General features: G+C 37.8%; 3 protein-coding genes and 1 pseudogene across 7 annotated transcripts; 2 read left to right on the top strand and 2 right to left on the bottom strand.

The window, feature by feature from the left end:
- Positions 1-7,698: 7,698 nt before the first annotated feature.
- On the bottom strand, positions 7,699-8,546 carry LOC142520727 (transcription factor PRE3-like). The gene is made up of 2 exons (XM_075623835.1): positions 8,283-8,546; positions 7,699-7,922 (listed from the first exon to the last, which is right to left on the bottom strand). Exons 1-2 carry the CDS (start codon positions 8,415-8,417, stop codon positions 7,779-7,781), a joined length of 279 nt encoding a protein of 92 aa, XP_075479950.1. The 5' UTR covers positions 8,418-8,546; the 3' UTR covers positions 7,699-7,778.
- A 4,605-nt stretch (positions 8,547-13,151) lies between these two features.
- On the bottom strand, positions 13,152-16,749 carry LOC142556386 (uncharacterized). 5 transcript variants are annotated; one of them, XR_012822607.1, is made up of 10 exons: positions 16,617-16,749; positions 16,275-16,391; positions 15,998-16,080; positions 14,340-14,423; positions 14,121-14,196; positions 13,945-14,017; positions 13,662-13,735; positions 13,501-13,552; positions 13,338-13,426; positions 13,152-13,246 (listed from the first exon to the last, which is right to left on the bottom strand). XR_012822607.1 is itself a non-coding variant. In XM_075667847.1 (9 exons), the coding sequence occupies exons 1-9, from the start codon at positions 16,708-16,710 to the stop codon at positions 13,174-13,176; spliced, it is 768 nt and encodes a 255-aa protein (XP_075523962.1). In that variant the 5' UTR covers positions 16,711-16,749; the 3' UTR covers positions 13,152-13,173. The 5 variants fall into 5 exon arrangements, 3 of the variants coding, with proteins under 3 accessions (XP_075523962.1, XP_075523971.1, XP_075523966.1); XR_012822608.1 differs by lacking the exon at positions 13,501-13,552; XM_075667847.1 differs by lacking the exon at positions 13,501-13,552 and having other exon boundaries at positions 13,338-13,431.
- Positions 16,750-17,532: 783 nt separating this feature from the next.
- LOC142520718 (sphinganine C4-monooxygenase 1-like) lies at positions 17,533-19,647 on the top strand (annotated as a pseudogene).
- Positions 19,648-22,821: 3,174 nt separating this feature from the next.
- LOC142556378 (large ribosomal subunit protein eL34) lies at positions 22,822-24,276 on the top strand. Its single transcript, XM_075667841.1, has 4 exons — positions 22,822-22,979; positions 23,137-23,216; positions 23,782-23,891; positions 23,987-24,276. Exons 1-4 carry the CDS (start codon positions 22,901-22,903, stop codon positions 24,078-24,080), a joined length of 363 nt encoding a protein of 120 aa, XP_075523956.1. The 5' UTR covers positions 22,822-22,900; the 3' UTR covers positions 24,081-24,276.
- The last annotated feature ends 1,899 nt before the right edge of the window (positions 24,277-26,175 follow it).

Genomic DNA, 26,175 nt, shown 5'->3' with positions numbered 1-26,175 from the left:
ATTATAAACAAAAGTGCTATCCCGCTTTTTAATCCAAGAGGGGACCCAACCCGCTCCCTTCGTCTCTTTACACTAGATTAAAATTGGACCTGGGGCGATATAATGATGAAGAAGAAGAAAAGTACACGGTGCTTAAGAAACAAACAGTACACATATCCGGCCACTTTATGTCTCTAATTTTATTTTTAATATATTTTCAGTAAATTTTTTAAAACAAGTCTTGTTCCTGATGCTTCTTATCCGGGATCGGCGTTACTAAATAATATTTTATTCAGAAAAAAAGGAAAAAAGAAAAACCCCACGTGGGGTATGAAAGTGGAGCTGAATCAACTTTAATGTGAATTTAGCATTATGTGGATGTAGGGTGATACTCACGGGAAATTTAGGGTCCGATCCACGCAAGCGTCACTAATCCAGACACGGGCTCCAAAATTACCCTGGGCCTGAAATCACAAATAAGACCGTTAGGAGGGGGCCAGGAGGGTATCCTGGCGTAGCCCCTCCGACGCTCAAGTCAGAGACTGAGGATATATGGGGGAGCAGCTAAGGGCGCTGCTGAAAATAATATAGTGAATCCAATAACTGAACACTCAAACCTGGTATTTATAGGAGAATACATGGGCTCTTGATGGGCTTGTCTTCCTTTTGAGCTAGGGATGGGCCAAGGGTAATGGGCCCATCCATGGGGTATCACCAGTCTCCCCTCCCGAGTCGAACTGAATCGTAGGTTCAAAGTTCGATTAGATGTGTTGTCCTCGGGTCACCGGGTACGAGTTGTGTATTTTCTTCCGGTCGTTTGTCAGTCTCCAAAGATTTGGAAACAAATTAAATCATATCGCAATCTTGTTATAGTTTTCTCTTCAATTCGTTCACCAGCTCTCCCCCCCATGCCCGAGTCCTCGCCTCGCTACCCTCGCCGAAACCCCATTCAAGCTCGCCCAGCCCCACGCATCCAAGCGCCCAGCCCCGTGCGCCGCGCTTCGCCATCCTCCCGCTCGCCCTGCCGAGCTCGCCCAGCCGAGCCCCCTGCCCCTCGTCTCCTGCCGAGCGCCCATCCGAGCCCCTCGCTCGCCCAGGCACCCAGCCCCGCGCGTCGCGCCTCGCCATCCTCCCGCTCGCCCTGCTGGGTGCCACGCTAGCCCCTCGCCCAGGCCCACACGCCCGCCTCGCCTGCCTCGCCGTCTCCCTGCCCAGCCGAGCTCGCCCAAGCCCACGCGCCAGCTCCTCGCCACGCTCGCCCCTCGCCCCCTCGCCTGCCAGCACCTCGCCCAAGCTTCGCCCTCGCCACCTCGCCCCCTCGCCTAAGCTCGCCCAGCCGAGCGCCCACGCTCGCCTAGCCAAGCACTCGCCCTTGTCGAGCGCCACGCTCGCCCAGCCAAGCTCTCGCCCGGCGCCCCCAGCACACCTGCTCACCCAGCCAAGCGCTCGTCCCCTCCGAGCGAGCGCCCCCCATCTCGCCTCGCACACCCGCTCAGCCCGCAGCCACTCGCCCCCCATCTCGCCTCGCACACCCGCTCAGCCCGCAGCCCCCATCTCGCCTCGCACACCTGCTCCCCGAAAACATCTTTTGTTATCGACTAACCAAATAAATTTTTCTCTTCCCAAACTTTGCTCCTCTGCTAGGCGATGTCTTAGCAGGAAAATAAAAACTCAACATCTCCACCCTCTAACTCCTCTGCTAGGTGACACCTTAGCAGGAAAAATAAATTTAATTCCCCTCATCCACTCTTCTCCTCTGCTAGGCGATGCCTTAGCAGGAAAATAACATTTTTCTCCTCTCAAACTCCGCTCCTCTGCTAGGTGATGCCTTAGCAGGAAAATAAAAATTCACTACCCCCACCCTCTAGCTTCTCTGCTAAGTCGGGTCTTAGCAGGAAAATAAAATTCAACTCCTCCATCTAACTCCTCTGCTAGGTGATACCTTAGCAGGAAAATTTAAATTCAACACCTCCACCCTCTAACTCCTCTGTTAGGCCGGGCCCTAGCAGGAAAATAAAATTCAACTCCTCCATCTAATTCCTCTGCTAGGTGATACCTTAGCAGGAAAATAAAATCAACACCTCCATCCTCTAACTCCTCTGCTAAGCCAGCTAAGCCGGGCCTTAGCAGGAAAATAAAGTCAACACCTCCACCCTCTAACTCCTCTGCTAAGCCGGGCCTTAGCAGGAAAAATCAAACTCTCACCTCATCATCTCCTAACTCCTCTGCTAAGCCGGGCCTTAGCAGGAAAATAGAATCAACACCTCCACCCTTTAACTCCTCTGCTAAGCCGGGCCTTAGCAGGAAAATAAAATTCAACGCCCTCACCCTCTAACTCCTCTGCTAGGAGATACCTTAGCAGGAAAATAAAAATTCTTCTCTTCCACTCTGCTCCTCTCATCGCCGACTCTGCTCCTCTGCTAGGCGATGCCTTAGCAGGAAAATAAATATTCTCCACCTCAGCCTCTACTCCTCTGCTAGGCGATGCCTTAGCAGGAAAAATTTAACTTTTCTCCCCCCCCCCCCCCACTCTTCTCCTCTACTAGGCGCAACCTAAGCAGGTAAAATAAAATTCATATAATCCTCATAATACAAGAACAACCACGAACTTAATATAAGAACTTGGCTTTATTAAATATCAACTGATAACGTAAGACAAATTCAGGAACGAAATACATCAAAAATGAAGTAAAGATGTTCTCTAAGGTGGTAAGCGTTCTCATGCCTCTTTAGAGCCTTACCCAGCGCATTCTCCAACTTTCCTCTCAGCTCCTCTTGTACCTCCACAGGACAAAGTTACCCATTTTGAAGCTTCTCCGAATGACTCTACAACTGCAAGACTGAGCTCAAGCTTCCATGCGAATGCTCGTGACTTCTCTTTTCTTCTTCCTTCACGATTCTTTCATAACAACGACGTGCGACTTTCTGATCCCCGCATAAAACTCCAACCTCCTTCCCTACGGGAAACTTCAACTTCTGATGATACGTGGACGCTATAGCTCTGAAATCCTTTAGGGCTGGTCGCCCCAGAATTCCATTGTAAGCAGATGGGGTGTCCACCACAGTAAATGTTGTCATTTTTGTTACCCGCTGAGGCACATGTCCCAAAGATAGAGGAAGGACAATCTGACCGAGCGGCGGGATGGGATGTCCTGCCAATCCATAGAGCGGGGTGGATACCGGCTCAAACTCAAATCCTTCCATCTTCATTTGATCCAACGTGCTCTTGAACAAGACGTTCACGGAGCTTCTATTATCAATAAATATCCTCGCCACATCATAAACGCCTCGAAGGTCTTCCACCCCAAAACTGAAGACGGGGTCTTGTGGTAAGTCTGCAACCTTAGATATCTAAAAGTTCTCCAACCTTCTCCCATGTGCCTTCCGAGCTCGCCCAGAGTCTCCATCAGTAGCACCCCCCGAGATCATATGAATCATTCCTCTCGTAGGGTGGTTATCCTCATTCATTCCCCTCCTCGGTTCCACGAGCTCCTGAGGGACATCTTGACATCCACCTTCCCCTCTCTGCTCACCCATCCTCTGATTTATCCATGGAGGGCCTTGACCACGCCTAGGGGGCGAGCGAGACCTTTGTCGACTCCTTAATGAGGATCCTTCTCGTCTATCCCGTGAAGATAATCTAGCACTGTACCCAACCCTTCGCGACTTCTCCCACCTCCCCGCGGGCTCCCTCACCTCCATCACCTCGTCCCGACTCCTATCTAGGGGAACATGGGATGAGAATTGTCTTCTACTACTAGTTCTGTCTTCCTCTCTTTCCCCCGCACCCCTCTTCCTTCCTCCTTTCTCCGCTCCCTCAACTCTACTTCCTCCGGGCCGGCTCTCCATCCTTCTGTACCGTTGGGCATCTTCCAAGTTTACATATTTCTCAACTCGAGCCAACAGATCATCATAGCTCAACGGAGGCTTCTTGACCAACGACTTGAAAAACTTCCCTCCCCTCAGTCCTTGTGTGAAGGCACTTATCATGATGTCAGGGGTAGCCGCTGGTATTTCCAGCGCTGCACTGTTGAAACGCTGGACAAATTCTCGCAAAGTTTCATTCTCTTGCTATTTCATCACGAACAGGGTCAAATAATTTTCTGGTGCCTCTTGCTGCTGGCAAATCTGTGCAAGAAAGCTCACTAACGTGCCCAGGAACACCCTGCACCTGACTCCATCTGAATATTGATGTAACATGGCCGCATTCTCAAATCTCCCCAAGTGTTCCTCGGGGTCAGTATGTCCATCGTACTCTCCCACATTCGACTGTCGAAAATTTGGAGGAAGTTCTTCTTCTAAAATGGCTAGTGAAAAGGGACTTCCTCTCTTGGGTGCCGGTGCTCTGCTTCCCAACTGCTGCCTCAACATCTGTATCTCCCTCCACATCTCCTCCATCTCCGGATTCTCCTCACTTGGGAGGGGTCGTGTCTCCTCCACCCTACTCTGACTGCCCTTCACATTCTCCTCTCGCTCCTGGTGAGCGGCCTGCTCTTCTGCAAACATAGACTCTTGATTCCTCTTCATGGCCTCATCCACTGTTCGGGTGATAAATTGGCCCAGCTGTTCCAGGGTCAAGTTTCCCACATTCTCATTGGGATGGGTTTGCTCGACCCTCGTCTCGTGGATGGGCTGCTCAGTTCTGGCCTCTTGACGAGGTTGTTCATGTCTCGTCTCAAGATGCGGTTGTTCCTGTCTTGTCTCAACATGAGACTGTTCGGGTTCCCTCTGAGGACGCGATGATGCTGAGGTAGCTCTTCTACCTCCTTTCCTGCCTGCCATCTCTACGTATTAACTCAAGTTTTCCCACAGACGGCGCCAAGTGATACTCACGGGAAATTTAGGGTCCGATCCACGCAAGCGTCACTAATCCAGACACGGGCTCCAAAATTACCCTGGGCCTGAAATCACAAATAAGACCGTTAGGAGGGGGCCAGGAGGGTATCCTGGCGTAGCCCCTCCGACGCTCAAGTCAGAGACTGAGGATATATGGGGGAGCAGCTAAGGGCGCTGCTGAAAATAATATAGTGAATCCAATAACTGAACACTCAAACCTGGTATTTATAGGAGAATACATGGGCTCTTGATGGGCTTGTCTTCCTTTTGAGCTAGGGATGGGCCAAGGGTAATGGGCCCATCCATGGGGTATCATAGGGTATTTTCACTTTTAAAAGTCAGATTATAGGAATCCTATGCCTTCCAAAATTTCTACTCCTTTATTCAATTCTTTATTAAATTTAAGTGAGACTATATCTATATCCGGACGATGGTAGTTTAGTCATGTTTCCCGGCCATGCATTAATCTCACGAGGCTTTTGATAATCCTTATTATCCTATATATATATATATAATTTCCTTCTTTTAAATTCTTGACATAATCGAAAAAAATTACAAGACGGTGTCCCTTGATAAAAATTTCATGAGATTTTGTCGTCATTTACTTCACATCTTTATATAAGTAGATATTATCATAGGCATGTTTACAAATATATGAAAAGCTCAAACGAAGTTGGAGATTCTCATGAAATTTTTAATTACACTACAAGAAATATTATTATTTACATCACAACATTAACGGTTCACATTAAAAGCATGATGTTAATATTCTTATTCGCGGCGTGCCCTTACATGCGTGCTGTTAATAGTATTAGAGATCACACAAATAATAGCGTGCAATAAAAGCACGTCATTAACGTTATTATTTGCGGCGTGCCCATTCATGCGCGCTATTAATATTATTAGAGCTCACTCAAACAATAGCGTCCAATAAAAACACGCTGTAAATAATTTTTTTAACAGCGAACTAAAAGCGTGTTGAAACGTATTACTTACAGCATATTGCGACCGCTATTAATAATAGTGAAATAAAATTGCGCAAATTTCCCAAATTTCTTTCACATCTCCGCGCCTTACTATATTTTCTTTGTACGCGCACGCTCTTCTCTATTTCCCAAATTTCTTTCACACCTCCATGCCTTTATCTTTGAATCGCTCAATCGGTCGTCTCTGGCCCTTTCACTCAATCGATCTTCTCGCTTCACTCAATCGCTCAGTATCTCTGGATCACTCAATCAATCGTCTCCCCTTCACTCAATCGATCTTCTCGCTTCACTCAATCGCTCAGTAGCTTCTCAGAATCACTCAATCGATCGTCTCCCCTTCACTCAATCAATTTTCTCGCTTCACTCAATCGCTCAGTGGCTTCTCCCTTCATGCAAGTATGGTTTCTTTTCTCGATAACTCAATCGAGAGTTTTTGTGGATGCATACATATTATTAGGTTAATACTGTTTTTGGTTTTGCTCAGTTTTCTTTTTTTTTTTCCCTACTGCATTATGTCATTGAATGGTGAAGCCATATGTTTGTATCTTAGGGTTTGGGTGAATAACATAGGGCTGGATTTCGGGTGAGCTAGCCAAGAATAGAGTTAGTTGATAACCAAGTGCGCGGTGCGCGCTGTCAATTCCTATATCTATGAAGTGCGATGCGTGCTGTCGATTCTTGTATCAACGGCGTGCGCTGTCGATTCCTATATCCACGACGTGCGATGCGCGCCGTCGATTCTTATATCCCATGACGTATAACAGTGCTTTTTGCCAATATCATTATTCGCAGCGGGCATTGTTCGCTGTCAATATTACTGACTTTCAACAGCTTTTAACTGCGCAGAATATGCTGTGAAAAGCCAATGTGTGCTGCGAAAATTCAATTATTTTGTAGTGTTAGTTCTAAATATTAAAATAAACATAGATACATATACATTGTAGAAAATTTGGAATCCATAATTAAATTAATTTTTACAAGAGCTACTTAATTGGGACTTCCCTCCGCTCGTTTAAAAAAAAAAAAAAAAATTAAAAGCACTACATTCATTCAGCTTAACATCAAGGTTAAATTAATGAACATAAATTTTTTTATCTGAAAGATAAGTAAAGTTCACCACTAATCCACCCTAGTTACATGAGAGAAAAAAATATATAGATCCTCCATTTATACCCAAAAGGAAATGGAAAATTAAGATGTGTTAATTGTTGGAGAAAATCCAGGGAGTTTCACTGGTATATATATATATATATATATATATATATCACTGGTATATGTCAACTTGGCAGATCATCAACCAACGATCGATCAGGTTGAATTTTTCAGGACCTCTCTTATCACATATTTTTCCTGTTTAAATCTGATATTTTTATTATAAATCTAAAAAATTAATTAATATATAAAAAAATTCCTCCAAGCCATTATTGTTGACCATATATGAAACAAGAAAAGGCACATGTATGACGCTACAAAAATCTAATTAGTCGGATATCTATTTTATGAATTTAAGATATATAACTAAAAACATGCACCAGTTAAGAAATAAATTTAATGCTTACACTAATATTGCTTAATGCATCCGGTTCCTTAATTGAATTTACGAATTAATGTGCACGACATCTATGTAGGCTTTGTACATTAATTGATTTAATCATTTCATCTCGCGACTAGCTAGATCGATCGAGTTATGCATTTTGGGAATAAATAGTACTATATATAAATAGAATGAGGACTCGATCACAGTTAATATGATATAATCACAACATTACATAATTGGCTTCAAAATGGTTTATATATGCCAAACCATCCATCTCAGAGATGGTTGGCTATTAAATAGCATTTGGAGCTACCCCAAAGAGCTAAATATTAAATATAGGTCCTAACTTGATCACCAAACCCTAGACAAGAATGAAACATTACGAGCAGTAATCCTAAGCTCTAAATCTAAATCATTGATATATTAATTATTAATTAGTACTACATCAGCAAGCTCCTGATTATTTCTGCTTGAGCACTGTCCATCTCCAAAAGCTCTGATAATCGGTCGCTCAGATTATCTACCTCTCGATGCAACTTACGAATGTAGTTACAAGTCTCATGCAACACCTTTGTAGCCGATACCTGCCCGAGCTATTCACTTTAATATTCGACCATAACATAAAAAAATATATATGTATTTTTAGCTGTTAAATATTATACGTTCACAAAATGCATAATAATTTTGAAGGGAACACGACAGTCCCACAAAACTATGCATGCACGTGAGCATTAATTAAATGAGGATTAATTGGGGTTGTGGGCATGAGCCGCAATGCGCAAATTAAATAAAACACACCACCTTGATATATATAGGCAAAAATGAAGATTAATAACCACCCGGAAATTTAAAAAATGGCAGGAGAAGAAGAAAAATGCATAGAGCATATAAGAAGGGAAAAGTCCAAATGATAATAATAATGATATATATATATTGTAGTAAACCTTATCGGATCGTGATCTGTTAATGCTGGTCTCAGGTATAAGTTGTTGCAATTTGGACACAAGATCAGAGATCTGATCGTCACTTATCCTGGAAACTCCTGCAGATTGCCTCGAACGAGATCTCCTGCTAGACATTGTCAGTTACCAAATGTAGAAAGTTTTGAAATAGCTAGATATTTTTCAGTTCTTTTAATAACTCAAAAGATAAGAATTAGTTATGGATAGGGATCGAGCCATGAATATTAGCAGAGAAGGAGATATGAAGACGAGTGCATGGAATAAAGAAATGGGCTACGCCTTTCCTTTTTTAAATAGACTTTGATATGTGCGTGTGAGAGAGAGACATGCATACAAAATTGATTGGAGGGTTGGACGGATAATTAATATTTAATTAAAATTTTGAAATAAAAATCAGTTTGAATGGGAATAATCTATAATAATTTTTTGTTAAATAAGAGTGAGTTTTCTTTTTTCCTTTTTTGGGATACAATGGGGGCACAGAAATTCTATCTAGCGAAACTATCACAAGTGAGACTTTAACTCTACAAGACTAAATCATTAAATATGAGCAAGTTTTGTTACAGTCCTGTTATGCTTTGTTCAGATACAAACAAATATTTTCAGATTGTCGACCACTTGATTGATTACAAGTGCCATAGCTATTATACTATATTACACATGCATATCAATTATATATAAGCATTTTTTGTCACCGGATGTATGTATATATATATATATATATATAATTTGTTACCCTGCACTCTGGTGTGCAGGGTATCATGAGCACCGCCTACGTGGCGGTACATGATTGGTCAGTCTTTTTTTAAAAAAACAAAAAAAAAATTTGTGTGGTTGTGGGCGTGCCACGTAGGCAGGCGCCCACAGGTGTGCAGGAAAAGAGTGTGCAGGGTATCATTGCTATATATATATATATATATATATATATATATATATATATGTGTGTGTGTGTGTGTTGGAGTGATTAATTAAGGATCTTTTCTCTCAATTGTATTTATCATTTATATGAAATATCAAAAAGATATAAAAACCTCTTATAAATATTAATTAACTATGTTTTACAAAATCAGAAGCATTTCCATTATAATTTGCAAGAGATTTTACGCTTGATTTTAAAACAGTATTGTATTTGAAAATGGTCATTGATTAATTCACTTTATATATATAAGAGATTAAATGTTTTTTTTAAAGGTTTTCACGTGAACTAAATGCTATTTAATTTCCCATCTACATAAATCAAATATGTATTTAAATAATAATCACGTGTACAAGTGGTACTTTATGGGAAATGTAATTGCAATCGTATTGTCGCTAACAAAATTCTTTGTTGTTTCCAAAGCATAATCATGTGTATCCATGTCCTTATATTCTCTTAAAAAATGTGTCCATGGATTTTTAATTAATTCTTTCGTAATAATTAAAAATATTAATCCAAACTTTAGAACTACGATATATCGAGTACACTTATAATAATATAACAAAAGTAATATCAAATGGAGCCAACCGCCCGTCACGTGATGTCTGAAGGGCGATCAAAATCATTGTCGCGTAGGAGGTTGACATAGCAGCTCATTATGTACTCCTTTGGCCTTAGCCATGCATGCAAATGTCTCACAATTCTTGTTATTATTTTATGAATAAGAAAATTGGATATCACACTTTATACACAATCAGGGCAGGCTACGATTTAAGTTGTTTGAAATATTACTTGCCAGTTTGATTATGTTGCTGCAGGCACGCACACATTGCAAAGACAAAAGTGAATATATATAGTACCCAACAACCCAAGTAGGTGCCATTAACTAGCTAGGTACAGAAATTGCCATAAATATATATATAACGTCACACCCAATCAGTCAATATTTATCGGCTTATAATTTCATGATCTTCAAGAGTTGCATGTGCTGTGTTCCGCATCTCATCAGTTACAACATTAATTCTTCCGTTTATTGCCCATAGCTCTGGTGCATTATGTGTACTTTCAACATAAGATTGCGTGCGGCTTTTAGTACTCATTATATAAAATAATTGATTAAATGTAGTGGTACTTAATTATATATATGATCTCTTACTCAAATTTTGAGTATTTACGTACGAATGGTCTCTGGCTAGCTACTACATATGTTTTCATAGTTTGACAAAAGTGGTAGCTACGGTTGCGTAATAGGTCTTCTTTTAATTAGCTGGTTTCGGGTCTACATTATCACAAAAGATCGGTGCAAAACAGCCAACTTGCAAAACGAAGTGCAACAAATCTTGATCATATGGTCATTAAATTATTTGGAGTTTATCTATGCCATAAAATTAGTATGCCCGTAGACCCCATCAACAAAGACACTTGTTATAGGTAAAAAGTGCTCTCACTTTACAGAGAACATGCGTTTTCTATGGACCTTACTTTCGTTTGCCAATTTGTTCACTTGACACACAAAACTACACATTTTCCAGCATGTCATCTATGCCCCGTAACATAATGATCGTGAGTTGCATTATATCAAATGATAAGGAATAAAAAATGGATTTTAGATCACACGGCGCTATGCAGTATTCTATTTTCCAATTAATCTGAGTTGTTCATTTTTATTTTTCACTCGACATGCATTACAAATCGCTCAAAAGGTAAACTGAACATATATATATATATATATATATATATATCATAAATATGCATCTTCATTAATTGGTGTACAACCAAAACGATTGACAGAACAGAACCAACAGAGATGGATCAAAGTACTAATTAAATAGCTGCAACCACCCTTGTCGTCTCATCTAAATTATTGTTTTTCATGTAATATTATTTAAAAGTATATGTTTAATCCTTGATGATCATTCCTTCCCCAGAATCAAAATCTCAGTTTCATATATCATGATGGATCTCAGATTACGAAATATATGATTAAATATCTTCATGAGATTCTTTTATTATTATTATTATTGTTAATGAAAAGATCTTCACATTAATTCTAACACAAAAGTTAAATAATTTAAAGGGGACGAGTAGCCTAGGCATGATGGGATGCAAGATTCATGCATGTCACATTTAATAAGGCATCATCAAGTTGTGTCACATGTCCTCCAAACAAGTTCTTAAATGCATATGGACATATATATATATATATATATCAAGATTTTTAAAAATTAATAAGGTTTCTGTGGACAGGGTCACAACAGAATTTTTGGGTCACATATTGCTGCATATGAACCACTTGAACATCAGATTAATAATCCAAAGGTGCATGTAATTGCAACTTGTCTAGGCATTTTGGTTGAAATTTCTTATTTTCATTTTTAACATGTTTTATTACCTAATTATGTAGTGGATTTCAAATTTTTAAACAAATGGAGTCATTTGAAATCTATCTCACAAATAAAAATATATATTTTCCTCAAATCCAAACACAACCTAATAATTGAAGTGTATGTACTCACTAAATATCTTAGACTACATAGTTTTATTAATTTGTGACAGTCGATTACTTAGCTGGCCGGCTCAAATACTTTTTTTTACATAGCTAGTCAATTTTTTTAAGAGATAGAAAGGTAAACTGTAAGAGGAATAAATTTCTTTTAATTGAGGGAGGAGATATTTTTAAGAAACGACATGCAATGTTTATTAAAACAAAAAACAAAATTTTCATTTTTGTAATTTATCCAATTTTGACGCTTAACTGTGTTACATAAGGCAAGTGTTTTCTCTGTCATCCATCTTTTATTGGAAATCCAAAATTAATAGATGAAGGTAGTCATTGATTAGACTTTAGAATATGAGAAGCCACGCCATCCATGCCACTGCATGTGCCGGTACTCACTAAAATGCAATGGGATATATCTTCTACTGATAAAATATATATATATTTTTTAAAAAAAGTTCCGGTAGGCTATGAAACAAATTCATTGAAATAAAATATTTTTTCATGCTCCCCCCTCAAGGTTTAGTCCTACGCTGGCAAAGTACTCTAACCAAATCAAGGAATGAAAAATATAAAATTTACAACTGAGCAAAATTTAGCAATCACCTAAAAAGACATCTCTAGACGTGAGAGTGAGAATGGAAAACAGCCTTTAAGGATCAATGCCAAAAATTATAATATTTCGTATTAGAAGGCGAGAGTAGTAAGCTGTTAGAACAATTTTCATAATTATTTAGTTGAGTGATAAAGCAACTCTTTGGAAACAATACATTGTTTAATGATTGGTTTTCATGAAAGGATGCAATATTTGATGAAGAGTCGCGTATGTTTTGAATCGAATATATATATATATATATATCATCATTAGATCAAGAAATTGTATTGTTTTTGTTGGATTCTGATTTGATTTAGTCACCTACAAATACAGAATATCTTCATTGTATCCAGAGAGAAATTTTTCATATCTCTGTGACCACAGCGAGAGATAAAACATTTCTTAAAAGAAAATGTTGCAAACGTACCTTGGAGTTCATTCACAAATTATTTATATTCGAAATATTTTCTCAACGCCAACTCCTACAGCCTGAACGTGGGGATCCAACTCGATATACTGACATTATGAACAAAGCAATCAAAACATAGGACTGATCGCCTCAAAATGCTATTGCATTGTCTGGATGTCGTATCTCTCACAGACCCTTGTTCCATTTTCAGCCCACCACTTCTCTGCCTCTTCTTCTGTGAAATGTTTTCTACTCTAGCAAACAACAAAACTGCTGAATGAGGTGACCGAGGTAAACCCGTATAAATATAAATGACAGCCTAAAAGCTAATCTACCCACGTAGATTTACAAATATCATTTACAAAATAAATGATATTGAAATAGAATCATTTGAAACTAAAATATATTTTAATATTCACCATGCAGAAACTAACATTTATTATAATAGTCGAATTATTATGTGCGGCAGTTTGAATTCACGATGCGGTTCCCTATATCTGAGAAGACTTTGACATCCGTACCCCACAACCTGCACGCTCGTATGAAGTTAGAGTAGTATGCTCAATTTACAGTGGTGTTTTAGGAATCAAGAAACAATGATAACAAAAGATCAAACTAACCAGCAGTCAATTCCGACGGCATTAGCCCCTTCTTTATCAGCCTTTTTATCATCCCCCACATGAACCGCTTTACCGGCCTCTACTGATATCTGATCTACAACATTACTCAGTTTAAATACTAAATATAGGACAAAGAGCCATCTGTCCAATCAAAAATAATTACCTAGAAATTCGAGGTATATGACTACATGGAGCAACAACATCCAAGATAAAGACTTTAAATGACAAGCCAAGTAAATACATTCGCTTTCAGCAACAGATGGATGCGAATAAGACGTGATCTAGCAACGACTCGTAAAATGGGTTAGCGGTTTTTACACATACCCAAAGCAGCTCTAAATATCTTCCCATCTGGCTTCTCATACCCGACCTCTGAGGATATGATGACAGCATCAAATCTAAATCCAAAAAATTAATAATAATTGTAAGAAATAGTGACAAGTCCAACGCCCTAGGCCAAATATGAGTTTGTTCGACCAATAAAATGTCTTACAAGATTTCCAAAATTTATGTTTTTTAAAGTAGAAAAACTTAGCTTGCCAAATGCCAAAATAAAATTTAGTTGCAAGCACTAGCTAACCATTCACAAGGAAACTTTGGTACTCACAAGTCTAACACATTGAGGTCCTTCAATAATTTCCTCAAGCGGGTGTCAAAGTTGGACACGACAGCCATTTTGACTGAGAGATTATTCAGTTAAAACATGAAAACAGGTTTAAAATGACAATAGCAATTTTTAAGATTCAATGATGGATGCAACATAATGTAAAGATACACAATGACCTCCAGAATCTTTCAAACACAAAATCGTTTCATAAGCTCCATCAGGAAGATGCCATGCATCCCCATTTGCATAATACTGTTAAAAGAACAGATAAGATCAGATGCTAGAAACCAATTGTGTTATACAGGTACCATTACCTAAAAATTCCGTGTGTAATGTGATAAATAAAATTAAAGAGAGAAATCGATTTTAAACAACTAGAGTCCAGAAAAGCTCACCTCATATACTTCTTCAAAGTAATCCTCATTGTCACAGCCCGTGGCCTCAGAAACCACAAGTTTCCAAAAAGGTTTGCCATCACCCTGTCAATTATTGAAAAATTTCGGTTATTATTTTAAAGAAACTTGATGCTTTTAAACTCAACCAACTTGTTAGGACTCCCACTACATCAATAGTTGTTTCGCGAGCCTAAAATGTCCTCTATTTTAGTCAGATTTTGAGCACATAACCAGGTGAAGATATAATTGGTCTCTTTCTGATTTTTCACATTTAACTCTTTAAATGAATTACATTGCGAAAAATGATTCCTTATAACACCTACCACCAGTGGATAATTGAGTACATTTCAAACACACATAACATAAACAACAAAGTGCCAATGATCAACAACTCTTATCACATAGACTAGATCATCCCAACGTCACAAATATCATTCATTGAAGTAGCATGTATCCTATATGAACAGAATCATGGTTCGCCGGAACGGTTGCGGTGCTTGGAACGGCAACTACCGTTCCAGTTCCAATGTTATGTAGCGGAACGGTTGCGGAACGGTTGTATAAAAAAATTAATAAATTAAAAAAATTGGTAAAAAAATTTAAATATAAATTACATCATACTAAAAAATAAAATATATGAAGTTATTACAAATTAATATATCAATACAAAACTATTTTACAATAATAGCACAATAAGAAATACACACTAAAAATTATAACATACCAAAGCTAATACCATGAAGAGTGACGCGGGGGAGTTATCTCGTAGATTAAATTGATTTCGAACATTTGGATATTGACGTGATTGTCCATAGAGATATTGATTAGATTGAGATGACGAAAGATCATTAGAATGGGATGACTAATTTTGTAATAGTGTTTCGTCACGACGATTATAGTATCCGAATCCACGATACACGGTAAAACTATCAACTGTACTTGAAGATCTATACACGGGACCATGACGTCCAACACCCCGCCATATAGATGATTAAGATTCATTGTATCTATCACCAATAAATTGAGACGACCCATAATCAAATTCATGAGGTCTAATTCCATGTGTAATAGATGTTGAAAAATCAAATGATCTATCAAAACATAAAAGTTATAGCCTTATATCTTATCTTTCTAATGGAAGTGGCCTCACAACAATTGGATCAATATACAAAACATTATACTAAAAACCACAACTACTGCCACATTTTTCATACCGTTTCTGTACTTCCATTTCTTATTTGGCTCAAGATCAACTTTCTATTCTACACATTCATTTTCATAATCATCAACAACTATGAAATATAATACCAATAACATAACCATTCTATTACCATACACCGTAATGAACCATGAATATCTCATAACCATATTTTTTAAACACCAAATCCGTTCCGTTCCGCTTTCCCGTTAAATCGCCGATAAAACGTCGAAGACCAGCGCTACAAAACAATCACCGCTTTGCCCTGAAACTTTGGAACAGTTGTCACCGTTCCCGTTCCGTTCCGGCCGCATAACGGCCGTTCCGGCGAACCATGAACAGAATCAGAGGACTGAGATCCAAAAAGCATGAAAAAGAAGATGCAGATTCTTGAATTTGTTTGTCCTGCCATTTAATTAATTTCTTGAAAATTCCTGTGAAACTCAGGAGACATATAAACCTGGTATCGAAGTTTTTCATGCCAAGGAGCCGAGAAAGCTCTTTTGAAGCCTTGTTTTATCTCAGCTGCAGTAGTTTGTAAACCTGTATTTGGCACCATTCCAAGAACACTCATTAACACTAGAATTCAACAACCATGCAATATAATAGAAATAAATTGACACCAAGATATCATCTTTACCGATAAAATTAATTCTAATTTAAGGGGAAAAAATATATCAAATGTCATATCTAATTTATGCCGAAATAGAATCGACCATGTCCTGGCTCAAACTAACCATATTTTTGGCCAATTGTATAATAAGTGACTTCAACTGGCTTAGCTAATTGCAAGAGTGTGCCCCCGGCATCCAATAACAATCCATCATATGCTCTTTTCAAAATTCCTCCTCTGCCTGTGCCAAAAAAAAAGGACACAAATTTATTCATACAGCAGATAGACACGAAAAGTTTTTTTTTTTTAAAGAAACAGCACTATGGGCCTGATACGCAGGCCGAGGTCGTAGGATCAACCCATCCGCCGGCGAAATATCGCCCATAGCGCAAGTTAGCAAATGGCGGCCTTCCTGACAACGGGCGCCACCATGCTTTTTGGGCTAGTGTTGTACGACGTGATTAACCTGAGTGAACTGGGGCGCGACAAGAAATGGAAGATAATTGAATGGGAATTGATTTCAAGGGCTTGAATGCTCTGAGAACAGAGTAGGCCTCCATATTGCCTTTGTGCAGCTGAACAGCTACATTTTAGATTGTCGAAATTATTACTATTATTATTACTATTAAATTATTATTATTACTATTATTACTGTTGTATAATTCGCGAGACTGAACAGGAAGGGTATGTCAATTATTATTATTATCACCATTACTAGTAAGAAGTGATTCTGCATTGGTACGACGTATGAACAAATCGAGTTAATTTACAAAGTTTTTTAGTTAATTCAAAAAATATTTTATTTTTATTTCTTGTTTATCGAATTTGAGTTGAACTCGAGCATGTTTGAACATAATTTCAAGCCAAATTCAAGCTCTGTTAATTGTCCCACATCGGTTGGATACAATACCTGGGAGTTGTATATATGGACTTGGACAATCCTCCCTCATTGAGCTAGCTTTTGGGGTTGAGTTAGGTCCAAGTACCAATCTTAACATGATATCAGAGCCCGGGTTCCACCGTTTTCTGTTGGACTGCCTATAGTTAGGCTGTAAACTCCACGCTCCAGATGTTCATTCCTGGGCGTGAGAGAGGGGTGTGTTAATTGTCCCACATCAGTTGGATACAATACCTGGGAGTTGTGTATATGGACTTGGACAATCCTCTCTCCTATATATTATATAAATATATTTCGAGTGATAAATTTTCGAACTTCGAATCGAACTCAAACTCGAATAACGAGTCGAATTTGAACCTTCAAAATTTCATCTTATTCGACTCAATTCCATTTGTTTATGCCCCTAATCTTGGCCACCAATATATTTAAATATTATTAGGTAATTTCCACCGGAAAAAAGTGTTTCTTTAGGGAGGAATTACGTATGGAGATATTGAAGAGTGGTTTAAATGTTTCAGATGAGATTTTGGGCAAATTTAGCCGATAATTGTTTACTGGCTGTATTCAGGAATATGCGTGATGATAGGATCTGTACAGGTTGCTCACAAAGAAAGAGGAGAATGAGAAAAATTTGGTGCCCAGAACAGATGTGGTCAAATGGATCCTCCTTCAGCAGGCTGTTCAGGAAGTCGTCGCGACTATGCTCTTTGTTGTAAGCTCATCGATTTCTTTCAGTTTGCTATATTTAACTTGTTTATTTATTTTGCTGGTACGTCAATTCATCAATGTAATAAATCTTGCCACGTAAAGAAATACTTATACCTATAATAATATGAGTGACTCAATGGAGGGCCGAGGGGGAGGACTATTTTGTGTTGCATATGGAGCAGAGATGCATTCACAGTTCTAATAATAAGCATTGTTTTACTCCAACATTTAATGTCGTTCCTTTCCTTGCTTTTGTCGTTTTTTGTTCATAACTAACTGGTTTTCAGTCGGTATTTTTTGTCGGTGAAAAGTATGGAGGATGTTTTTGGTCAAAGGGACTTCTCGGTTCAAAATATTTTCCTAACCGTGTTCCTTGTTATGTGTTTTAGGTGGATTATTGTCATGTGCAATGGCATCGATAAGAAAGATGTTATCCTTATGATATTCTTCAATTCGTTGAATTTTCGAAGTGTATCTCTTTTGTTTTGTGACCCCTACTGATTTTTATAATATTTCTTCCATCTTTTTCGGGTTTTGTCTCTGTGGCTTGCAGCATCTGAAGAGATTTAACCATCCTCGTGTTCCTTCTAGTGAGTGACATCTGCCTTATTTGGTACCAATGCAAAAACTAACCTTGTCTTCTTAAGTGTCACAGTGATCAATTTTTTATAAGTGGACAATTTAGATCATGGAAGTTAAAGTTTCTAGAAATTATCTATCTGCCAAAACTGTTTTTACACACACCTAAATATCTTCCCATCTGGCTTTTCCTACCCGAGTGTGGAACCTGATATGGAAAAGTTTCCAAATGGAGAAAGATTAGCTGATCTGGAATATTTTCCAAATGTTTTTTCTTCTTTTGTGATGCATGCACGGAATCTGAAACCTGAGAAAGTATGTTATATCACGAGTGGCTAAATGGCCTAATGAATATGAAAAAAAAAATTAGTAAATTTCATGTATTTGAAGGCAGCAGACTTTCTCAATTAATTAATTTCACTATGTGAATATTTTTAATTAAAATCGCAATAGTGTCATATATTACATCCCTATTCAATAAATGTCGGATCCCCGCCTGTCTTATAGGTGCTCTCTTGATTTGTGAATAAACTAATATTCATCATGTAGGTTACTGGAAGCGACAACTTCGCACAACCTCAACCGGCTTCCCTCATTGTTCTTGCTCGACATTTTTTTTGTGGCAATGGTGGTATTAGATACATGGCATTAATATTTCATGCACCGATAAATGCACCACAACAAGTTCGTATACCGACGACACATCCACTCTCAGCATCACCGGCTTGTTGTCCCATACGCCTTTGGAACTCTATACAACCACCCCTTGGAGGGTCTTATTCTAGGTGCGGTTGCTGGAGCTTTATCTTTCCTTGTCTGACGAATGTCGCCTCGAACTTCCATCTTCTTCTTCTACCTCAAAACCATTGATAATCACTGTGGGCTATGGCTGCCAGGAAATCTTTTCCACCTTTTCTTCAGAAACAATTTGGCTTATCACGATATTCATCACCAACTATATGGAGACAAGTATAACTTTTCACAGCCCCTTTTCATGTCATGGGATCGGATTCTTGGTGCTTATATACCTTATCTATTGAGAAGTGAGCTGCCGGGGCCTTGGAGGCACGGTCTTGTAAAGAGTGCCAGGAAAACTAACTGAGACAAGGAATTGCTACAATTACTGGTGTGTATCATTATAGTTTTTGTGTTATTTTTTCCTTGGTTGATGGTTTAGTGTTTAATGGATTATGATTTTATGTTGTATTATAGTTAGCTGCTTTCCGTGGAACTATTTGTTGGGCTGATGAAACTGTTAGCTTTTATTGGATATAAAACTGGCATTTGTTTATATTTCAAGATTCAAAGTGGGTGATAATTTTTTTGTAATTCTCGAAAGAATTCAAGTATTTTCAGCCATCGAGTAGATGTTTAATCGACCCCATACATGATTATAAGTTTAAGATGGCGCATTATAGACTCTTGTCACTTGTAGTATTTTGTAGTATTCTTCTCTCAATTGAATTTTCCCCCAAAAAATTCCCCCTGATTTTAGGTTGTTTTCATTTTCATCAAGTAGTTATTAAATAGTCTTCTACTTTTCTTGTCGACACAAATTAAATCAGTGAATTTTAGCTCAAGATTATCATGTGCAACTGCCGTTTGTGGAAGTAGCCAATCTACCATCTTTTAGGAAATCAGTCCTTCAATCTCCGAAAAACCATGAACCCAAAATGATCTGAAAAGGGAAATTGTTTGATAAAATTGATATTCGATTCGTTCCCAATCCCTGTCGTTCCAATATTTTGGCTCCTAAACATTGGTTGAATCCACTATTGAGAACATGTACGATTTGATGGTATTGTTTTGAAGAATTTATCGAGTTAGGTAGTTATTGATTTCAATTAGATATCATGATATGCAATGCAGCATATGAATCGAGATTTTAAAAAAATGGTTGACGTACGGATGCATCTTCAAGATATTATTAATTATGGATCGAGATTTTCACTCAAATGATCCCGCTGAATTATTTTTGTTTATTTTATTTGGTATATTATTTTGTCAAATTTGGTTCTTATCTTTTTTTTTGGGTCAATTTTAGTTGTTTTTCATTTTGAGCGATGATGTGTCACTACATGTGGCGCCACATGAGCTTCTCGTTGAGAAAATGACTAATACTGCAAAAGAAACAAAAATAGTTTACAAAGTTTGAAATTAGACAAAATCACAAAATATAAATGTACATAATCAAAATTTCATTTTACATTCCCACCAAAATATACCAACCTATGTAAAGAAAAAGATGTAACTCATCTAAATGTCATAATAAAAATTGCAATTTTACCCACACATATATAGAATATGTTCATGTGAGACATGTTGATTTAATCCACATGTGAAGTGAAAATTAGTATTTTTGACATAAAATAATACTTTTCATGGGTCGATCGGAAAAAGATATATTACAAATTTTTGTGGTAAGTTTTTTTAGGACCATATACATTTTTTTTTTTTTTTTGAAATAAGGACCGTATACATGGTTTCTTGAAAAAAACTAATTTTAGAAAAGAATTTCACTCCCAGCATGTTCGGAAAATCGGATCCCATTAGCCACAAGAAAACCCTTATGTTCTAACATCTGTAATCCCTATATTCTCATCCCATCAATGAAATTTAGATTAGGGGTTATGCTATATATATAATGAGATTTACACATTAGGTTGTATTTGAAATTACAAAATTATTCTAAATGTATTTTTGAAAGAGTTTTTTCAAATAAAATGCATGAAAACTTTTGTAATTAATTTTAAAGCGAATGTATAACTCTAGTCGTACATATATCATTTTTCTTTAAATTAATGGATTAAGATGAGAGAGACATTGTTTGGTACAGCCAGGATTTAGTTTCCTTAACTATTCAGTCTCCTATTTTATTCTCTAGTTAGTTTCCTTTATTATTTTATTTCCTATCTAAATTAGGTTTTCTTTCAACACTTTGTTTCCTAATCAAATTAGATAGTATTTTACAGTATTCGATCTATATAGTTGGTTTAAGGTATATTTTTTCTTTTGCTTTGTTATAATTTGAATCAACAAACTCGATCTACTTATTTCATATCTTCTTGCTTCAATCCTCGCGCACCACGATCTAGTTTTGCTTCTTTTTCTGGTTCATGAAATCTTGAACAACGCTATGGATTCATACTTCCGTGAATGTCATCGAGAAGTTCATTTCGTTTCAACCCCAATTGTAAGCATAGAAACAGTCCCGCCTCGTTTGCCTGATCAGTTTCAAGCGACCTTTAACGTTACTTGTCAACAAAAGTACCGAAATTGGATTTTACGTCAATATTCTACGGAGTTAGAGTTTCTGGATGGGGTTGAGGCGCCTTTGGTTACCAAATCCATCCGATACAATCCAGAGAAAACCACCCACTCCAAAATTTTAATACACAGAAAAGTTTTCAGAGGGCTTAAAGATTTTTCACTGCCATCGTCCGAGTGCTTCGAGTTGGCCAAAGTTATATCAGACAATGCATGGGACACTATTGTCGATAACATGCCACAAAGCGGCAACAATGTGAAAATTGATTTCAGTTTTGCTGTAGTCCATAAGCACATATTTGATGAAAATCTAGCCATCGATCTGGTGACTCAACAGTCCATGCAAGAAGTACTCGAGCCTGCGACGGTTCCGGCTACAGATGCATCCATCAAATCTTTGAAGAGCAAGGTGATTGATTCTTCGGATGAGAATCAAGGGAGTTGCAGGGTTTGTTTGGAAGATTTCGAAGCTGGTTGCGAAGAAGCAGCCATGCCATGCTCTCATATTTTCCACAAGTATTGCATCGAGAAATGGCTTAAAGCGAGCCACTATTGTCCTATTTGCCGCTACGAGATGCCCACAAATTGATACTAAGGAATTTATATCACATGCATGCCTGCACTTCATATATATATATATATATATATATATATAACATGTATACATGATCAATAAAATAATATGGACACTTTTTTTACAAGTTTTTCTATTGGAAGGATGGATATTGCGATGTGCAGCATATAAATTAAGTTTACGTTGTTACGAACAAATTAAAGAATGAGCTAGCTAGCTAGGTAAAATGTGATATGCTTAAAAAGTTGATTTTGTACGAGAGTGGTTGATGAATACTGTTGTTTTTACTCTCATGTATAATAATTTAAAAACTAGTTAGTCATGACCATTGACAATATAATTTCAAGGTTTTGGCTTCTCCACCATTTTCAAATGTGATTTACATGAAAAATTTACTTGTTTAATTCTGTAAATAAATAAATAATGTTAAGTGAAAATTTGAATTTTAAGTGAAAATTTGAATTTTAAGTGAAAGGACTGTAACTGTATAAAATGTATATATAATGTCTCATAACTCATGTGACTAGCACCAACAAAACTATTAAATACCAAAAATTAGCTCCATATATATATTTTAAATGGGCCGAACGCTGTACCACTACGAGGCCCAATCTAAATCTCAGCGGTTGATCGAAAACTAGGGTTTCCTCCGCGTATAAATACACAGCTCATATTCCACGTCTTCCTCCAGTTTTCACATTCGATAATCCGACAGCAGTGGAAAATGGTGCAGCGGCTCACTTACAGGAAACGGCACAGCTATGCCACGAAATCCAATCAACATCGTGTTGTAAAAACCCCCGGTAACAATCCTTACTATAAACTCGTGATAAATAATTCTGTTCGAGTTTTGTATCTGCTAGATTTGAATTTCGCGTTTTGTCATTAACAACTTTATTTTCTAAAACACTGGCATTTGTTGTCGATTTTTTTATTCTTTTGTTATGCGTGTGAAAATAGGAGGGAAGCTAGTGTATCAGAGTACTAAGAAAAGGGCAAGTGGTCCTAAATGCCCTGTTACTGGAAAGAGAATCCAAGGGGTATTTACCTTTTCCTGATCTATTTGTCTAAATGTGCTTCAGTGATGTACTTAGTTTGATTGTGTATTGATCTGGCTTTTCAAACTTTTCTGTTGGGCGTTGTCGGAAGGTGGAACTGTATGTGAGATCATGGTGGTGCAGAAATCTTTCACTTGTCGCTAATTATTTCCTGGAAGATGTTACCCTGGTGGACAATCATTTGACTAACTAAGCGAATATTAAAAGTTTGGGAGTTGAAGCCTGTGAGCTATTTGTGATTTCAGAGAAGAAGTTAGCAAGGAGTGTTTTTGTTGAAGAACTAGTTTTACAGCAGTATTGTTGTACTCTGGTGTTGAACTAGATTATCAAGTTATGTTGTAGATAGTTTGAACAACTAAATACATGAGGTTTACGACGTTGCAGTTGTTAATAACCTCGTGAACCAATGATATTTAAAAGGACGTGGTAATTTTTTAATAATTTTATGATTACTATCTTTCCACAGCTTGATCCTTCCGACCCGTCTGTTCCTGCTTAAATATTTACTATTCTTACAATACTTGACATTTGGTCAGTCTTATTTCAGATTCCTCACTTGAGACCTGCTGAGTACAAGAGATCTAGATTACCTAGAAATCGGAGGACTGTCAACCGTCCTTATGGTGGAGTGTTATCTGGTAGTGCTGTCAGGGAAAGGTTGGGTTATTTAGTGCATTTAAATCATGATCATGCATGTTTTCAATTTTGCTTTTAACAATTTATAACATTGGTGTCTTGCTATGTTTGCGTAGGATCATTAGAGCTTTTTTGGTAGAAGAACAAAAGATTGTGAAGAAGGTTTTGAAGATACAAAAGGCTAAGGAAAAACTTACTGCCAAGAGCTGAAGTGCAGCCCATATGCTGAGATAGTTTTGAATAGAGAATTAGACGAGGAACCATGGAATTGTATTGCAAAGTTTTGAATCTTGAGATTTCTATTTTCTTGCTATCTCTTGACACGTGTCCTGATATGTTAAGTTTGTCAAAGTTTCTATTTCACTGCCAAATTTTGATTTCTTTGATTTATTTTTAAGCCTTTCCACCCTCTGTTTTCGAGTCAGCATCTAATATCATATCCTTGCGTTGGTGTGGCTCCTTTTTGTTTAATAAATAGATGAACTCTCGTGGCAAGTATCTTGAAAGGAATGCATGTCGATCTGATTCTTTGTTATTTATTCTGCTGGTAAGATTTGAAATGCTTACCACGAGGATTTAGCCTCCATTCTTGTCAATTGTTGCACGTTTTATTGGAGTTTGAGTATATAGAGGAGACAGTACTACCTGATTATGTTCGAAGGCTTTTTAGTCTATGTTTGAATGTGGTTTCTTACTCTGTCGTCTCCAAAGCATCATTCTCTAGTTGCAATCATTCCTGAGTTCACCAAGGAGTCCGGGCGGAAAGGGGACAAGAATCTTTAGTTAGAATGAGATTCCAACTCAGCACCTCTTGTTAGGGTAAGATTTTGAGAATAGTTGCTCCTTGTAGAGAACGGTTCTATGAAAGTTCTTTCCCTTTGGACAATACGAAAATTTAAATTGATCCAAAATTAACGAGGCATGCGTACCAATTTGACGTGTAAATTAACATGTTATTTTTATAATCTCTTGTGTAAATAATTCCCAACAAGATTCTTGGGAAGAAATCTTGGCTGCATAAAATTGTAGGTAGAAGAAGAATGTAAAGGAGATGCAAATTATTGGAAGTACTACGATAATTCACATAAATAAGACTAAAGTGAAAATTCAAATGTTCGACCATAAAATGATCGCTTAACGATTAATCTAATTACTTGGGACACGCAAGCATGTCCACAAATTAATCAAGAATCCAATTACTCAGACGAAGCGACCTTCCAAGGGTGATCTGTGTTTACCCGATGGTGTTACAAACTTCATATAAACTGTAGAAGATGTCTGGCTTGAGGAGCTTGAAATGCCCGATAATATGTGCAACGTTAGTGATTTTTCACAGGTTCCCGTCTTTACTCCAAGTTCGGTTATGGATGGGATCCGATCCTCTTGGAACCTTCACTTTGCACGACTTGTTTGGATGGAATTTCTTATTTGCTGATGCTGGTTTCTAATCTGTATTCAAGATCTTCTTGGGAACATCTTCCTCGAGTATCCGATGATTTTTTTTCTTTGAAGTTTGATCTTGTAAACCGTGTCTCAGAGCAAGATCTGTGCTTTTCAAGCAACAAACTGTATGTAAATGAACTGCTAATAATCCTATACAGATGAATATCAGAGTTGCTCTGTAAATACAAAGACACACGGTTTCTTTCAGGGGAAAAATAAGGGGCATAAGAGTTTACGATATATTTTATTAAATGTGCTACTTCATCATTTATATATAACTCTTGAAATTTGTGGGGTGGGGGGGGGGGGGGGGGGGAATTTAAAGCATAAAATAATGAGGGCCCTGAATCAATGCAGGAGTTTAGATTCTCTCCAATCAGAAGTCTTGAGATGGGGGCAAAATTAAGGCTGGTGCAATAAGAATCTGAATTGTAAGGATGAATAAAGGTGATGAGAGCAACATCCTTGAGAAGATAAGCATCTTTTGCCATTTGCCTAACTGCGTTCCTATAATTTCTTTTGCTTTTGTCAACTTGACAAATACCAATCATCTAAATTCGGATTCCTAGTAATTGGCCTTGTCATTCGATCGGATTCCTGGTCATTGGCCATCTCATCCTTCCGTTCCTATGACATTACCATCAAGAAATTCCCTCGTGTACCTGATCTGACAAGACTAGATGCACAAGGAAATTGCATGATATGCCTATCACTAATATTCAAGTCCATTCGGGTGCACCCAAGTTTTTCCCGTTGTTATTCCACTAGCCGCTTCGGTTTGCTTAGGTGGCATACAATTCCGCTGTGTCATATTACATGTAAGTTTTGTTGTGAATAAGCCTTCCTTACTCGTTAAGAAACA

This window comes from Primulina tabacum, chromosome 1 (assembly GCF_025594145.1).
Source record: "Primulina tabacum isolate GXHZ01 chromosome 1, ASM2559414v2, whole genome shotgun sequence".
NCBI lineage: Eukaryota > Viridiplantae > Streptophyta > Magnoliopsida > Lamiales > Gesneriaceae > Primulina > Primulina tabacum.
This window is presented reverse-complemented; position numbering and strand designations above follow the sequence as displayed.

Coding starts and splice junctions, on each gene's coding strand:
- LOC142520727 (XM_075623835.1), bottom strand. CDS start 8,417: ATGTCTAGCAGGAGATCTCGTTCGAGGCAATCTGCAGGAGTTTCCAGG. Junction 7,923..8,282: donor ACAGATCACGATCCGATAAG/GTTTACTACAAT, acceptor TAGCTCGGGCAG/GTATCGGCTACAAAGGTGTT.
- LOC142556386 (XM_075667847.1), bottom strand. CDS start 16,710: ATGGAGGCCTACTCTGTTCTCAGAGCATTCAAGCCCTTGAAATCAATT. Junction 16,392..16,616: donor TCGCGCCCCAGTTCACTCAG/GTTAATCACGTC, acceptor TTTTTGGCACAG/GCAGAGGAGGAATTTTGAAA. Junction 13,432..13,661: donor GATATTTAGAGCTGCTTTGG/GTATGTGTAAAA, acceptor GTAATGTTGTAG/ATCAGATATCAGTAGAGGCC.
- LOC142556378 (XM_075667841.1), top strand. CDS start 22,901: ATGGTGCAGCGGCTCACTTACAGGAAACGGCACAGCTATGCCACGAAA. Junction 22,980..23,136: donor TCGTGTTGTAAAAACCCCCG/GTAACAATCCTT, acceptor GTGTGAAAATAG/GAGGGAAGCTAGTGTATCAG. Junction 23,217..23,781: donor CTGGAAAGAGAATCCAAGGG/GTATTTACCTTT, acceptor GTCTTATTTCAG/ATTCCTCACTTGAGACCTGC.